The sequence below is a fragment of the Lepidochelys kempii genome, chromosome 20 (assembly GCF_965140265.1).
Source record: "Lepidochelys kempii isolate rLepKem1 chromosome 20, rLepKem1.hap2, whole genome shotgun sequence".
Taxonomy (NCBI): domain Eukaryota; kingdom Metazoa; phylum Chordata; order Testudines; family Cheloniidae; genus Lepidochelys; species Lepidochelys kempii.
The window spans coordinates 24,687,808-24,704,369 of record NC_133275.1 but is presented as its reverse complement, the minus strand read 5'-3'; the positions used below and the strand labels follow the sequence as shown (position 1 = coordinate 24,704,369).

At 59.9% G+C, this 16,562-nt stretch overlaps 1 protein-coding gene across 8 annotated transcripts in view; it reads left to right on the top strand.

The window, feature by feature from the left end:
* The first annotated feature begins 2,686 nt into the window (after window positions 1-2,686).
* Window positions 2,687-16,562, top strand: part of SLC44A2 (solute carrier family 44 member 2 (CTL2 blood group)) — a 38,902-nt gene continuing 25,026 nt past the window's right edge. For 2 of the 8 annotated variants that reach the window (XM_073318917.1, XM_073318916.1), the window contains exon 1: window positions 6,531-9,197. In XM_073318917.1, coding sequence (XP_073175018.1) covers window positions 9,146-9,197 — 52 coding nt within the window. In that variant the 5' untranslated portion in view covers window positions 6,531-9,145. Of the gene's footprint in view, window positions 2,794-6,529; window positions 9,198-13,706; window positions 14,609-16,562 lie in introns of those variants that run through there. The other 6 variants (XM_073318921.1, XM_073318918.1, XM_073318920.1 and 3 more) reach the window with 5 other exon arrangements.

Below are 16,562 nucleotides of genomic sequence, written 5' to 3'. Positions count from 1 at the left end.
CTCCTCTCTCCAGCCCAGCAGCGGCACGGGACTCTCGGGGCCTTCCCCTGCTCCAGCTCTCAGCCCATCTCCTAGTGGGGTGGGTGCCCACCTCCCAGACACCATCCCCCTGGTTGACACCTCCTTGCCAGCAACCTCAGCGGAGAGGAGATCTGCTCCCTCCAGCTTGGGGGGGGAGGGCCTCCATGCCAGGTGCTGCTCGGCTGTTGCCATTCGGCAGCACTTCATATGCAGTGCCGTGGGCATGGCCTGTTTGTTATTGGCTGTGTGCTGCAGCGGGCATGGCCCCTCCCCGAAGTGTGCCCGCTCTGCTCCCCGGGAGCCGGAAGGCAGCTGAACCCAGGGGCCGCAGGGACGATTCCGTTACAAAACCCAAACCCAGGCGTCGGGCCCTGCCCGGGTGGGCGTCCGGCTCGGCTGCTGCTCCGGGGCTCTGTGCTGGTGCCACGGGGCAGAACTCAGAGCTCTGAGCATCTCTGCCCCTGGCACCAGCCTGATGGAGAATCAGAGTCACCCCAGCATGGGGGGCGCCCCCCGGGTTCCACTGCAGCCAAGCTGCCCGCAGGGCTAATGGAGTGCCCGGCTCCAGAAAGCAGAGCCCGAGCTGCCAGGGCCTGGCTCCCCCATGAGCAGGGGACTCGCCCTTTTCCAAGGGACCTGAAGCCCTTGGCTAGAAGATGAACAAAGGGCCCAGCCCCTGCCCTGTCCCCACATAACCCTTGTGATGTGTTTCCTAAGCGAGGCAGCAGGGGGTGCTGGTGCTCCCCTTTCAGGGACCCAGGGAGTCTGTTTCCATGCCCACGCTATGCTGCGACTGCACCCTGGGATCTCTTCAGGGGTGCCCAGTGCAGGAGCCTTGCGGCTGCCCCCGAGGAATTCAGGGAGGTGCAGAGATCAGCCCGTCTGGGAAGTGAACCCTGGGGCTTGGCAGCACAGAGCCAAGAAGGGATGAGGAGGAAGGATGGACTGACGGCCCAGGTGCTGGGGTAGGACCCAGGAGATCTAGGGACAGTTCCTAGCTCTGCCCCAGACTCTCCTGTGGGGCCTTGGGCCTGTCCCTGCATCTCTCTCCATTCCCCCTCTGTCAAATGAGAGTGAGCCTGCTGTTCTCCCGCTCGACCTGTCTGGTCTCTTTAGATTGGAAATGGGGACTGATTTTCTGGGCAGTGCCTGGCATGACGGGGCCCCGATATTGGTCGGGGTTTGTGCAGCGCCCGGCACGACGGGGCCCTGGTCTCGGCTGGGGCCTCTCGGCACTGCTGAGGTACCTATATAATAATAAGGGGAAGCTCAGGAAGAAATCAGAAGCAGGCAATCGGTCTGTGCTGGGCAGTGTGGGCAGATGCTGGTGCCAAGCCCTGGGCTCTTTGCCCAGGGACAGAGCCCTCCATGCTCAGCATGTCTCTGTAATTGCACCGTGTATATTTGGGTGGGTACAAGCACGTTCTGTTAGGGGGGACGACCCACGGTGCAGCAGGGCCCACGCCCAGGGTAATTGGAGGGGGTCAGCGAGCAAGGCAGTTCCAGGCCACATCGGGAAGAGCTGCTTGCCTTTCACAAGCATTCCTGGATCTGAGGGAGGCAGCAAGACTGCGGCTGGGTGGGGTTGTGGTTGTGAGTTCTTGTCATAACAGCCAGGATCACAGGCCAAGCAGCGCACAGGAAATGTGGCCAGCTGGCTCCTTCGCAGGCACTGACATCCCTGTGTGCAGCTCACGGGCCCTATAGGGCTGTAGGGGCTGTGCACTGCTGAGACCCAAGGAGGAGCAGGGGGGGATCTAATGCAAGGGGCGGGTCCTGGGGGGGTCTCAGTGCCTGGGACCAGTGCCCCCTCCCCTCCTGCTGAGCTGATGCAGGGAGTGAAATTAACAATGAGTTTTCATTAAAAAAAATTCAATCTCTATGGACTGATTTGTTCTGACAGGCTGCAGGGATGTGTCTACACAGACCGCTGGCCTCATCTGATACAGCTGGGATATCAGGCTATATGGACCCATAATAATCTATATGGCAGGACATGGGATACTGGACTATATGGACCAGCAACAGTCTATATAGTATGGCAGGACATGGGGTGCTGGCCTGTATCGACCTGTAAGTCAGATCCATTAGGGAAGAGTTGTGGATACTGAGGTCTGAGGCCTGGTCCCCTATGGAGCCACTTAACGAGCTGGACAGACCTGTGCTGCTGTTCTGGGCTGTTTAGGGTCTTGTCCCGGGCGCATCACTGTGGTATCTTCTCCAGTGCAGCAGGGGGCGGGCAAGTGGGCCAGCGGACCTGTAATGGCTCGATCCCGCAGGGCAGGAAGGAGGGTGCTGGACTGTATGGCCTGATGGCCCAACCTGGCGTAGCACTGGCAGGCAGGGCGATATCGGCCAGTAGCGACCGCTGAGCTGATCGATTGTGGAAGATGAGATATGTGGACTGAAGGTCTGATCTGTAATGGCAGGAGGTTCCATACTGGGCTATATGGACCGATCTATATGGACTGTGGTCCAGTCCGAGGCTGCAGGAGGTGGGATATTGGACTATACGGACTGACGGGATGGGGCGGCCATGGGGCTATATGGCCTTGCCCCAGCGGACCACAACCCCTCTCTGCCCCTCCCCAGGCAGGCGGCGGAGGACCCAGGCGACCGGGCAGCCGAGCTCTGGGGGTGTGTCCTCAAGCCCCGCCCCCCCGGCGGCCCCCGGGCTGTGCCGGGCGAGCGGCGGCGGCGCCGGGTGCTGGGGAACGCAGCCGCCCGCGGGGTCCGGGCCAGCGATGGAGAAGGAGCCGGACGGGGCTTACGGTAACGGGGGGGCTCCGTGGGGCGGGGGGGCTGCATCCAGGATCGGGGCCCTCCCCCGCCCGCATCGCCGGGCATCTGGGCAGGAAAGTGCCCGAGGGGAGCTGGGGTGGGGCTGCCCCCATCTGCTGGGCTCAGCCGGGGGGGGAGTGAGCTGGGATCCCCCCTTGTGCCCGCCCACCCGCGGCTATTTCCCCTTAGGGCCCCAGACAGCTGGACCCTGTAACGCCCAGGGGCTCAGCCCCGCATTCCCCCCCCCGTCGGGGTTTGGGGCCCAGGTGCCCTTAGAAGGGAACCGCGCCCCTGGGCTCCCGCTGTCCGTGGGGGGCGGTCAGGCTGGGGGCTGCGGGGGGAACCAGGCCCGTTAGCTGGTCTGCTGCATCGCCAGGGGCGGGTGATGGCTGATGCTGGTTTGTGATGGGGAGATGGGCGCTGTGGGGCTGGGTTCGCCTCGGCTGCTTTGAAAGCAAAGATCCCAGCGGGGTGCAAAGCCAGGAAACCCTCGGTCCTGCCCTGGGGAGGGTGCAATGCAGCCGAACTGAGAACTACGGCCAGGAGACCGCGACCCAGACCAGGGCCCCGTCGCGCCGGGCGCCCCCCAGACCCCAGCCGAGACCAGGGCCCCGTCGCGCCGGGCGCCCCCCAGACCCCAGCCGAGACCAGGGCCCCGTCGCGCCGGGCGCCCCCCAGACCCCAGCCGAGACCAGGGCCCCGTCGCGCCGGGCGCCGCCCAGACCCCACCCGAGACCAGGGCCCCGTCGCGCCGGGCGCCGCCCAGACCCCACCCGAGACCAGGGCCCCGTCGCGCCGGGCGCCGCCCAGACCCCACCCGAGACCAGGGCCCCGTCGCGCCGGGCGCCGCCCAGACCCCACCCGAGACCAGGGCCCCGTCGCGCCGGGCGCCGCCCAGACCCCACCCGAGACCAGGGCCCCGTCGCGCCGGGCGCCGCCCAGACCCCACCCGAGACCAGGGCCCCGTCGCGCCGGGCGCCGCCCAGACCCCTTTAGTTACAGCACTCAGCTGCTCTCCCTTCGCGGGGAGCTGGCTCTAACCCGCCCCGCAGCACATTTGCAGGCTGCTGTGTGTAGGGGGGGCTGGGAGCACCAGATATGTGATGTTACAGACCATTCGTTCCCTCCCCCCCATTCCGGGTCCCCCAGCTGTCAATCATGTCCAGTTCCTGGGGTGATGTTCCCACGGGGTGTTTATCCCAACCAGCCCTGGGCTTGGCTGCCACCCCACCCCCACTTCCGTTTCCCTCAGTGCGGAGCCCTGTGTTTCTAATCACCAGCACCACTTGCTCTGTTTCCTTCCACCCGGACTGACAGGGGCAGGGGAAAGGAGTGGGGGCGGGGTGGCTGGGCCTGGGGCACACCCTGGTGTGACAGCCCTGTGAGAAATGCGATGGGCCAGGGCAGCTGCCCAGCTCCCCCAGGTGGGTGCCCGCACTTGCTCTCCTGCACAAACAGTGCTGATAGCTACGGGGTGGGAGCGGGATCTCGGGCCGCTCCTAGCAGGTCCCGGAAGCAGCGGCATGTCCCGTCTCCAGCTCCTATGCATAGGGGCAGCCAGGGGGCTCTGCTCCACGCACTGCCACCACCCCAAGCGCTGCCCCTGCAGCTCCTGTTTGCTGGGAACCGCGGCCAATGGGAGCTGCAGGGGTGGTGCCTGCAGACCAGGCAGTGTGCAGAGTCGTCTGGCTGTGCCTCCGTGTAGGAGCTGGAGAGGGGACATGCCGCTGCTTTTGGGAGCTGCCTGAGGTAAGTGCCACCTGGATCCTGTACCCCTGAGCTGCCCCCCTCCCAGTGCCCCAATCCCCTGCCCCAGCTCTGATCCCCCTCGCACCCTCCGAACCCCTCGGTCCCAGGCTAGAGCCACCTCCTGCACCCCAAACCCCTCCTCCCCAGTCCCACCTTAGAGCCTGCACCCCCAGCCGGAGCCCTCACACATCGCCTGCACCCCATTCCCCCTGCCGCAGCCCAGAGCCCCCTCCCACACCCTGAACTCCTCATTTCTGGCTCGGCCCCAGAGCCCGCCCCCCAGCCAGAGCCCTCACCCCCTCCGGCACCCCAGCCCTAATTTCGTGAGCGTTCGTGGCCCGCCATACAATTTCCATACCCAGATGTGGCCCTTGGGCCAAAAGGTTTGGCCCCCCACGATCTAGCGTCTCGCCCCTTTCACTGCAGAGCACTGTGCAGCCAGAGGGTCAGCGTGGTTATTCCTTTTGGTCACTCATTAGTGGTACTGCGGTGGCTACCAAACCTTGGTCCTGCGTGGAGAGCCACTGGGCCAGGCGCTGCCCAGACCCCGCCCGAGATCAGGACCCCGTCGTGCCGAGCGCTGCCCAGACCCCGCCCGAGATCAGGGCCCCGTCGTGCCGGGCAGTGTACAAATGTAGACTGGGAAATAGTCCCTGCCCCAAAAAGCTCACTCTCAAACAGCCTCCTCCCCAATGCCCAGGACTCCGCAGGGACCCCCTGTGGTGGGCACAGAATTTTAACTCTCCTGATTTATGGGGCAAGTTTGAATTGAGGAGATGGTTTCCGCACCCCCTCCCCCCCCGGCCCAATGAGACAGAACAGGGCTGGGGGCGGGGTGCTCTCACCTTCCTGGTGTATAACGAGCTCTTTCCTCTGTCCTGGTCCCCACGCAGGGAGCCCTGGAGCGCCCCACCCTGGTGATGCTTTGGCTCTGGCAGCCAGATGGCACCCCAGCAGTTGGGATGTCGTCAGCCCGGTCTGGGGGGGGTTGTTCTCTCCTGGAGGAAGAGCTGTGGCGGGAGCCAGACTGAATCCATCCAAGGAGGTTTCTTGGCTCAGACGGCTGGTGTGAGCGGCTGCAGGGCTGGGCTCTGTTCTTCGCTGGAGCCAGCTCTGCGTGTAGCACCCTGGGGACAAGGCCCAGGTGGGGGTGGAGCCCGTGGGGGTCAGCTCAGCCAGGCCCACGCCACCAGCGCTTTGTCCCCACGCGGGGTTTACGCCGAGCTGGCTCACTCCGGCCCAGACATGTCATTCTCCGCGGTAAAGGCAGAGTCGCTGGATGCCCGGCTGGCTCGGGGAGCCGAACGCTCGCACTGCTCCAGCTAAACTAGCTATGGGGCCTGGGTGGGAGCTGGGGTGGCACTGGGGGGCTGGCCTGAGCCGCCGTCCGTCCCGCCGTGGTCACACAGCTATTTGTAGCAGGCTGGCTTGGACAGAGCTAGCCCGGGTCTGGCTGCCCGCGCTAGGAATCACCCATCCAGGCCGCTGCGTAGACGTGCTCTTAGAGTGGGCGCTGTGTGGGTCCCAGGGCAGGCAGCGGCACTGGAGCATATGGACTGGTGGCCCCGGAGGGGAGATCCGATGTGCCTGGCACAGCGGGGGCCTGAGCCTGGCCGTGGATGGCACCGCAGTCCAAGCCCCTCTTCTCCGTAGATTCCTGCGCTTTCGATAGGTGCGGCCACTGCACCCATCACCATGGTATCTGGGCCCCTTCCAGTCACGTGGGGCTCACTCGCTCACTCTTACTCTCTCCCTAGGTGAGCGTAGGGGATCCTCGGCCTTGTCTTCCCCCTCGGCTAGAGCCCAGCCTGCCTAGGGGGGCAGGTCAGGTCCGTCACCCTCCAGGAGGGGGAGAAATACCCTGCTTTAGACGATGGGGCTGGGACCTCGCCTGACAGGGCTAGCTTGGCTGGGAAAGGGCAGCACGGGGTGTGGGGGTGTGGTGGGGGGCAGGGGTATTTGCAGGGGATGCGTCTCTCTCTGTAGGGGTTCTCCAAGGCGGGGTGATGCCCTGCCCCCTGTACAAGGGGAGCGTCATGGCCGGATTCAGGGTTTGCAGCTGGGATTCCGGGCTGCAGATGAGGGGTCAGAGGTGCCCCCCCATTCCCACCCCCGCCAGCTGGCAGCGTTTCAGAGCATGGCATGCCGGGAAGAGGGGCGGAAGTGGACCAGGAACTGAGGAAGGAGGTGGCTGCCTTCCAGGCATTCAGGACAGGGTGGGTCGCGGAGCCACTCACTCCCCAGGGACATGCTGCCTTGGGAGAGAGCCCACAAAGCGTCGAGTCTCTTGGTTTCGATACATGTGGCTTTTTGCTTCCAACCCTGCTGTTTTAAATGGGGAAGCCCAGCCCCTGCCTACACAAGTGCTTCCGGGGGGAGCGGGTGTTGTGTAACCGTGCACAGCCACAGCTTAGGGGGTGGGGGGTGAGGAGTTCTCTGCCCAGTGGGATCTAGGGAGGAAGAATGTCCCAGAGAAAGACAGACCTGCTCCCTGTCTGTCCTGCAGAGACCTGCACCCGAAGCTGCTGCGGGGGGGATGTTTCCGTCTGTCGGGGGATGTTCAGTCTCCCGGAGGTTGAGAGGCTGCCTAGGGCCCCGGTCCCTGGGTCCAGACCCTTATAACCAGAGGCTGCAGACCTTGGCCTGGCTGGAGGAGAAGGAGCCTCCCCTCTCTCAGCGGACTCCTGCCCCAGCTAGCTGACTCAGGGAAAGGGAATCTGAGCAAGACAGGAGCTGCCTCAGCCAGACGGATGAGAGGGAGTTTTGAGGGGTGGAGAGCCAGGCTCTGAGATGCCTGCCAGCTCACATGCCAGTCCAGACCCAGCTTACAGGGAGAGCTGCAGGTCCTGGCCATGCTGGGACCCATCAGGGCAGCAGAGGCCTGGGCCCGGACAGCAAACAGCTGGTGGTTTGATGCTGCAAACAGTGTTGGATTGCGAGGCTGGAAACGCCAGAGGTGCCGGGACCACAAGAAGATTTGGAAAGAGGCAAGCGCTGTCCACGGGCCCCCACAGAGCCCCCAGCATCAGAGGGGCCCAGACCCAGCACAGCCACTTGTTACAGGCCAGGCCTCTTGCTTGTCTGGCTGCGCTAGCAGGCATGACATCCTGTTACAAGCCACACGGGTCATGTGGGCCGGCAGGGGGATTTCCTCACCTCGGGGCTGGATGTTGTTAGCGGATGGCAGGTGCCAGACTGGCAGCTCTGGAAACTGGCATCCTCTAAGCCCAGAGCAGGACCCGTGGCAGGGTGACCCCACACCTGGGGGGATGGAACAGTTTGTATAGTGGGGGCTGAGAGCCAGTGAACCAAACTGTAAACCCTGTGTAGAATGGAAACCACTTCAAACCAGGGGGTGCGGTTGCACCCCGGCACCCTGACTTGCAGCACCTGTGCCCATGCCCTGTACCCACTGCCGCTCTGCATCCCTTGCCCTGGGGTCTCAAGGTCTCTGACCTCACCACAGGTGCAGCCCAGGCCATGGCAGGATGAGCTGCTGATTTTAGGAAGGGCCCCAGGTAATAAATCTGAGATTGCGCCCGGAGGCTGGAATTGGGGAACCCTCTGTCACGCAGACCCCGGGCGATGCTCTGGAACTGCTCCCTACAAAGCCAGTCAGGACTCTGGGGCAGTCTCTTTTCTGTGAGCAGACTGTCTTCAGGACACACAGCTCACACAGCTTCCACCTTCCTGGGTCTGACCTCGGAGCATTCAGCATCCTCTGCCCCCCCGGTGCGCTTCCCATAGCTAGTCCACCCAGGCGGGGTCCTGGGGAAGCCGGAGGGTCCTGCCCCCCAACTCCGCAGTCAGACGGGACTCTCAGCCAGGCGGTAAAACAGAAGGTTTATTAGATGACAGGAACATGGTCTAAACCAGAGCTTGTAGGTGCAGAGAACAGGACTCCTCAGCTGGGTCCGTCTTGGGGGGCAGGGAGGCCAGAGCCCCATCTGGGCCTCCCTCCATTTCCCCAGCCAGCTCCAAACTGAAACTCTGCAGCCCCTCCTCTAGCCTTTGTCTCTTTCCCGGGCCAGGAGGCCACCTGATCTCTTTGTTCTCGAACCCCTTGGTTGGCATCTTTGCAGGGGAGGGGCCCAGGCTATGAGTTGCCAGAAGACAGGGTGTTGGCCATTCTCTGGGCAGACAGCATCCCACTGGCCTTCTAGGGCTCTGCAACAATCACACCCCCTGATCCCACCACCTAGAGACTTAAGAAATGCCTAGGGGAAACTGAGGCACCCACACAGTAGTCAGAGAAAACATTAAGAACATTCCCACTTCATCACACCGTCCTTCCTGTGTCCTGGAGCACAAAGAGGGGGTGGCTGTCCAGACCGGGACGGGGGTGGGAGGCATCTGACCCAAGCTGGTCAAGAGCCCGTAGGTCACAATAGCAGCGTTGCATCAGCTGGAAGATCCACCCAGAGCAGGAGACAGCCCCGAGCATTGCATGCTGGGATACTAGTCTCCCTGGAGCAGGTGGCTGGTGAGATAAAGACAGGCAGCAGCAGGGCCCTGCTGAGGGGGGGAGCTGAGAACCCATCACAGCCTGGGGTTGGGGCTGCTCTGCCGGCAGGCGGACGAGGCGGCTGCAGGGATGGAGCGAAGGGCGTTGGGAGAGTTCAGCTGGGAGCCAGGACCAGACTTCGGTGAGGCTGCAGGTCGGGATGAGGGGCATGGGTGGAGCTGGGGGGCAGGGCTGGGGTAGCAGGGGGACTGCAGGTTGGGAGTGGGGGGCAGGGCTGGCATAGAGGGGGCTGTGGGTCAGAGCTGAGGGGCATCGGTGGGCCTGGGGGGCAGGGCTGGGATAGCAGGGGCTGTGGATCAGGGTTGAGGGGCACAGATCCTCCACTCTCCCAGGCAGCGAACACTTTGTCAATTTAAAACCAAAACCGAATTAAACCCCCGTTACAATAGGACACAAACCCAAGCCCATTTAATCTGATAAATGCTTTAAGCTGAATTTGTCTCTTCTGTCCGTGTCCTGCCCACGCGGGGTCAGCAAGGCTGGTCTAGCAGCCGCTGTGTGTTTGTGGGGGGACAGACTAAAACCAAGTTGCTGTTGTGATACTTTTAGCTCTGCAGTGAGCCCGCGGCTGCTCAAGGATCTCTGGCTGTGCCCCACTTCCCCGCGCCTGCTCTCGCGCCCCTCAGAGCCAATGGGGCAGGGAGTGGCTGAACTGATGAGTGCAAGGAGGTTGTTCCACTTTTGGGCTGCGAAGAATATGCTGGTTCCGTGCCATGGAGAGGGGCCTCGGGGGTTTCCTGGGGCTCTGCAAACTTGCCGCTTCCTGGCATTTTCTCTGGAACGGCCTATCGAGCGCCCCTTTGATCCTGGCTGAATGCAGATAAAAGTCAGCAGCATCCATGTCTTTTAATTTGCACCACTTCATTTCCTGTTGATCAGGTTGTGCTTGCCAGGACGCTGCTTTCCACCTCCTCTGAACAGCACGCACTGGGGCTGGGGCCCTGGGGCAGCCCCTAGCGAGATGGGGGGTCTGGAGTCTGTCACTGTGTGTGGCCGGAGGCTCTGGGCTGCTGGTTCGGGAGGTGACACTTTCTACCGTCTCCTCATTCTCGTCCTCAGGCCTCGCAGCTTGTGGCTTCCGAAAGCTGTGAGCCCGTGTCCAGGGTGCAGGGACGGGGGCTGGCTCGGGGCTCAGAGCCTGCAGCTTGTGGATGGAGAGGAGAGGAGAGGCTACGAGATCGTGCCCACCTGGCTGGTGGGGTGAGGAGAGAGACGCCCGCGGGAGCCTCTCCTGAGGGAGACTGAAACAAACTCACAGAATCCATGTTGGGGAAGGAAAATGGCCAGAGGGGCCTGGGAAGGCCACATGATGGGAAAGTCAGAGGGTGACAAAAGAAACCCAAATGGCTCTGGGTGTGTGAATAACCGAGCCAGCCCCTGTCACGGAGTCCCTGGGCGATGCTCTGGAACTGCTCCCCATAAAGCCAGGCAGGACCCTGGGAAGTCTCCTCTCTGGGAGCAGCCTGTCTGCAGGACACACAGCTCACCCGGCTTCCACCTTCCTGGGTCTGACCTCGGAGCATTCAGCCTCCTCTGCCCCTCCGTGCGCTTCCCACAGCGAGTCCGCCCAGGTGGGGTCCTGGGGAAGCCAGAGGGTCCTGCCCCCCAACTCCGCAGTCAGACGGGACTCTCAGCCAGCCAGTAAAACAGAAGGTTTATTAGACGACAGGGACATGGTCTAACACAGAGCTTGTAGGTGCAGAGAACAGGACCCCCTCAGCCGGGTCCATTTTGGGGGCCAGTGAGCCAGACAACCCCATCTGCCCTTCACTCCATGTCCCCAGCCAGCCCCCAAACTGAAACTCTCTCCAGCCCCTCCTCCCCTGGGCTTTGTCCCTTTCCCGGGCCAGGAGGGCACCAGATTCCTTTGTTCTCCCACCCTTTAGCTCTCACCTTGCAGGGGGGAAGGGCCCAGGCCATCAGTTGCCAGGAGACAGAGTGTCGCCATTTATGTTCACTGGCCCTTTGCTCTGCAGCCATTACACCCCCTTATCCCACCACCTGGAGACTTAAGAAATGCCTTGGGGAAACTGAGGCACCCCAACAGTATTCAGAGGAAACATGAAGAACAGTCCCACTTTGTCACAGCTCCCCCGCCAGGTCAGCTGGCCACGCCAAGGGCTGTGGCATCGCAGTATCATCCGATGAAGTGGGCTGTAGCTCACGAAAGCTCATGCTCAAATAAATTGGTTAGTCTCTAAAGTGCCACAAGTCCTCCTGTTCTTTTTGCAGTATCTCTGCTAGCCCTAGCTATGGGAGCTGCTGCTCTAGCCCAGCCCTGGGCTGTTATGCACTTTGTACAGCTGGGACCCGAGGCACTAAGTGACTCAGCCAAGACCACACAGTGAGTCAGTGGCAGAGCGGGGAGTTGAGCCCAGATCTCCTGAGGCTGAACCCCTGGACCATCCTTCCTCCCGCCACTGCCTGGATCTCTCAGTCCCAGCCCTCCAGGCTTCCCGCTTCTCTCCCTCTGCCCCCAGCACTGTGGCTCAGGGAGTGGCTAGGAGCATCATCCGCTGGGCTGTGGTTAATCAGCCTCCCTCATGCCATCACACCCATGTGTTTCTTGTTCCTCTCTCCCCACCCTCCCTGCAGCAGCCTGACTGGCAGAATGACTCATGGCCCAGCAGGCTCTGCCCTGGCCTCTCTCCTCTCCCCATCACTCTTGAGGCTTTCCCCAGCCCTCCTTTGTGCTGAGGGGCAGCCTGGCACTGGGCAGCGGGGTGCGGGTGCCTGGCGGGGGTGATCCCTCAGTCCAAGGCAGCAGCTCCAGGAGAGATGCGAGGATTCTCCCGCTCCTCCAATCCCAGCTTTTGTTTTGGAGCTGTAAATCAGTGGCCTACCAGTCTGCCCCATGACATCACCACCAGCCAATGGGGGCACAGAGCTGCTGCCAGGGCAAGGGCTCACGGGCGACTGGCACAGGTCGCCCATAAATCTCTCTCTCCTGCCCTGCACTTAGGGTGGCGAGAAACATGCTGCTTACAGCTGGTGACTCCAAGAGCCACTCCCATGGCTCGTCCTTCAATCAGGCCCCAGGTCGTAGCCCAGCAGCAACGCTGCAGGGAGGTGGGTTCTGCGCTGGCTTAGGGGGGGTGCATAGGATGTACCGTCAACCTTTGGCTCAGTTACTATCCGAAGGAATTTCTGTCTAGTGCTTAGAGCGGGGGGGCTGGGAGCCAGGACTCCTGGGTTCTATTCCCAGCTCTGGGAGGGAAGTGGGGTCTCATGGTTAGAGTTGGGGAGGGGTGGGAGTTAGCGCTTCTGGTTTCTATTCCTGACTCTGAGTCAATGTGTCTAGTGGAGATTTATTTACAATCTAAATATAGCGAAGAGGGTAAACCACAGCAATGAACTGTAGGCTCAGGGGACTGACCGTGGCCATGCAATGCTCAGTGATTTCCATGGCAGCCCCAGATCGGAACGTGCGCCCTGACGCAACATGGATCGGGTGGGTCTCAGCCACAAACAGACCGGTACCAGCTGGCTTCTTGCTCTCGATCCCAGCAGAGGCACCGAGGACGCTGAGATGGAGCTGAGGCCCTGGCAGGAGGCAGCGGGAGGTAGATCCCTGCCTTGCCGTGGCTCACGGTGTCTGCACCCTGAGGGTCAGTTGAGGTGCTGGGGCTGGCGGTTAGAACCGTCTGCCAGTGCCGCTGAGTACGCGTTAAGAACAAAACAAGCTGAACCAGCTTCCAACCACAGCCCCACACCTTGGTCCCGTGCCAGCGGCGGCCAGTGGGTGGCTAAAGGAAGAAGGTCTAGTGGTGAAGGGCTCTAGCCTGAGACATAGGTGAGCCAGGTTCAAATCCCTGCTCTGCCACAGGCTCCTGGTGTGACCTCGGGCAAGTCACTTAGTCTCTCTGGGCCTTCAGTCCCATCTGCCCACCAGTGGTAGCAGCCCTGCCTCCTAGGGGTGTGTGAAGGAGGGTAGATGAGCACAACAGATAGAAAGGCTTAAAGCTTTTTTTAAAGACACAATTCTAAGGTCTTGTTTATACACAAAAGCTTAACTGTTGGTAGAGTCACCTAGTGTGAACCTGGTTAGCCCGATATCAAAGTGCCTTGTACCAGTCTAGCTAGTCCCGTACAGCAGGGGTTCTCAGACTTTTGTCCTGGTGACCCCTTCCACACAGCAAGCCTCTGAGTGTGACCCCCCTTATACATTAAAAACACTTTTTAAATATATTTAACACCATTATAAATGCTGGAAGCAAAGCAGGGTTTGGGGTGGAGGCTGACAGCTCGCGACCCCCCCATGTAATAACCTTGCGACCCCATGAGGGGTCTCGACCCCCAGCTTGAGAACCCCTGCCGTACAGGAAGGGGAACAAGTTGTAGCAGGAAGACACCTTCATTCTGGTATAAGTGCATCCACACTAGAGACTGTGGGAGTATGACTGTATCAGGAACCAACACAGTTCTACCAGTGCAACCACAGTGCCTCGGCCCGTCAGCGGAATAGAAATGCGCGTGCACCTCTCGATGCGCCTCTCTCTCACTTGTGCCCTCCCCTCATTCTCTGCATCAAGGGCTCGCGAGAGGAAAGTTTCTTTTTCAGAAGAAAAGAAAGTCAGACTTTCTGCCTGGAGCTGCCGTTGCACAAACTAAGCGTGCGTGACTGAGAGAGAGAGAGAAGAGAATTCCGCCTGACTCCAGCTGTGGAGGGGGTCAGAGCCCAGCTCAAAGCACTGCATACCTACTGGCATGGATGTAAAAAAGCTTATTTTTTTAAGCAATAAAACTTCCCCCATTTCGTTGCCTTTTTATGATTTAAGCAGCTACAAGTGTTCACAGCATCTCTGTGAGACTCCCTTCTCCCATGTGCCACCATGCTACCCTGGCACTAAGGCACGGAGCTGCTTCATTGACCCCTTTCTTTGGGGAGAAGTTCTTCGCAGTGGGTCAGATCCTGTGTGTTTGGGATTTTTCTGTGCAGAGCTCTGCTTGGCCGCAGGTCTGGCCGTGCGAGATGGCTAGAAGCTGATACATCTTCCATCCGAGGGATACCTTGAGAGATCCTATGAGAGCCTCAGTCCTGTTTTTGAACTGGCCCCTGCCTTGCACCTTGGGTGATGTTTCCACCTTTGTTCCCATTCTGATTCGGGAGCGCTTGGCATGCATTTGGCACAGGGTGTAAATGATCAGACGTGGCACAGGGCCTGGGAGAATCAGGCCAGCAACCCAGGCCTATCCTATAGGAGTGGTTGCTGTCCCTTTAAATGTGTTTGCTGAATGGGCTTCTGTTTTTATTGGCTGCCCATAGTCACACCCAGAGAGAAGAGGAAAGACGGCTAAGACAGCCAGAGAATCAGTATGTGAAAGAGCAACACAAACTGCCTGCAAAGGGAGCTTTTTGCTAAACACCTATTACAGGTTAGACCAGTTCAGCCAGACAGGAAGAAGGGGCCACCAGAGCTGACTGGGCAACTGATCCCTAGCGGACTGTGGGAGTCGGAAGGAAGTGAGCTGAGCTCCTGCAGTGAGTCGTTGGCATGGGGGTAGACGAAGAGAATTATTATGGCAAACACGGTAAGAAAGTGTGCGTCGTGCAGCAATGTCCAGTGTGTCTGTTCTCTGGGGCTTGCTTATGCCAGCCTCCTGTGCTCCCTTCCTGCTCCTGATGCTCGCTTTCCCCTCTGTGTGTGCAAGGGTCTGCAGGGGACAGCACTGAGTTCTGGGGAACCGGGTGCTGTCTCGCCGGGGTGCCTTGGGCCTTTGCCAGGAGCAGTCTGTGCTCGGATGCCTTTCTGATTATGGGCAGAGAGAAGAGTGGAATCTGGGCATGGATGGACATGGCTGGCTCTCTGCAAACTCCCTGAACTTTAATGAATGTCTGACCATCAGGCTCCTTCACAAGCAGCTGAGGTCCATGGAGGGTAGAGATGGTGCGTTACAGTTAATTAAACAGCTTCCTGGCGAAACAAGACAGCAGCTGCCTTTCCTCTGCATTTCTTTTCAGTTGTGGTGAGCCCTGCCCTTGGGACTGAATGGAGACAAACACTCTAAGCACTGGTATAAAGGCGCCCTACACCCATACAGTTTATTCCCGTTCTTGCAGGGGAACAGCTATAAAAGCACCTTTGTAATCAGTATAAACACCAGCTGCCTTGTACTGCTTTCCATGGTGTAGTTAAAGCAGCGTGACTTGTGTGTGGACAAATTGTCACTCCCTTGTTGTGAGTCACTCTGTGTTCGGTTCATAGCCCTGGGCTCTGGCTCCTCCTCTTTTAGGCTCCCATGGCCACAAATTAACCCTGGAGTCTCTTGGCCCTGATGGCTGAGAACCTGGACTTCCAGTTCTCCTCTGTGACCCTCACCCTTTCTGCAAAGGTTCAGAGTTCCCCTTGCGTCAGCACAGATGGTGGAGAACCCCCCGCCATGCTTTCCAAGACCTTGCATGGGGGGTGGTTAGTTTGGGGGTAATTGCCGCAAAGCTGCTGCTTGCGTGGTATTTTTAGGGAGGCGAACGTTCCAGCAAAGTTAGCCATCGCTGCCCTGGAGTGACCCAGGACTGGAAGAGCGGGGGGGGGGGGGCAGAGCAGAGGTGTGCTGGCAGAGTTGGGGGCACGGGGAGCCCAGGACTGGAACAGAAGGGTGCCGCTAGTCAGGACTGAGATGTACTGGCAGTGTCCAGGCCTGGATTAGCAGGGAGGGGCTGCAGGTTTGGCCTGAAGCATGCTGTTAGTTCCAAGCAGGGCTACTAGCTGCTCACTCTCTGAGCAGTGAATTGTGATGCCCCTGAAAGGGGGGAATCCCGTGAGTAGAAATCAAGAACTGTTTCGTTTCACGGGTCCCACAGGTCCCGCTGAGAGTTTGGTGGTCTCTGTAGCTTGGCACATGGGCCATGGTGCATCTTTTGAGTGCTGAGTGGGAGCTGCAAACCTGCTGTTATAAACTCTTCTGCATAAATTCTCCCTGGTGGGGGTGGGGATGCAGCTGCTCTGAGTGTTTGTGCAGACAGTTCACAGAAGCTGGCAAGAATCCTGCTCTGTAGATAAGGAAAACAGGAGCCTTGTAAATCACTTCACTGCCTGTCCACAAACAAGATGACCAGGGCAGGTGCTGTGTGCCTATGAGACATACAGAGAAGGAACATTGCACACTCATGTCTCTTCCACAAGTGCCAGCAGTAAGTACAAGTATATTAGGTAGCTGCAAAAAGAACAGGAGGACTTGTGGCACCTTAGAGACTAACAAATTTATTTGAGCTGTAGCTCACAAAAGCTTATGCTCAGATAAATTTGTTAGTCTCTAAGGTGCCACAAGTCCTCCTGTTCTTTTTGCGGATACAGACTAACACGACTGCTACTCTGAAACCTGTCATTAGGTAGCTGAAATTTCTGGCGTATGTATGCTAGCCTTGGCCTGTTTTTCCAGGAAATCCACCTGGTTTCACTTTCAAAGCATCTGTGTATGCCTGCCTTGTGCATTGGCTCTTACCCACGTTTTGATTCGGGGATTAGGGCATCTCAGCAGCTCCCAG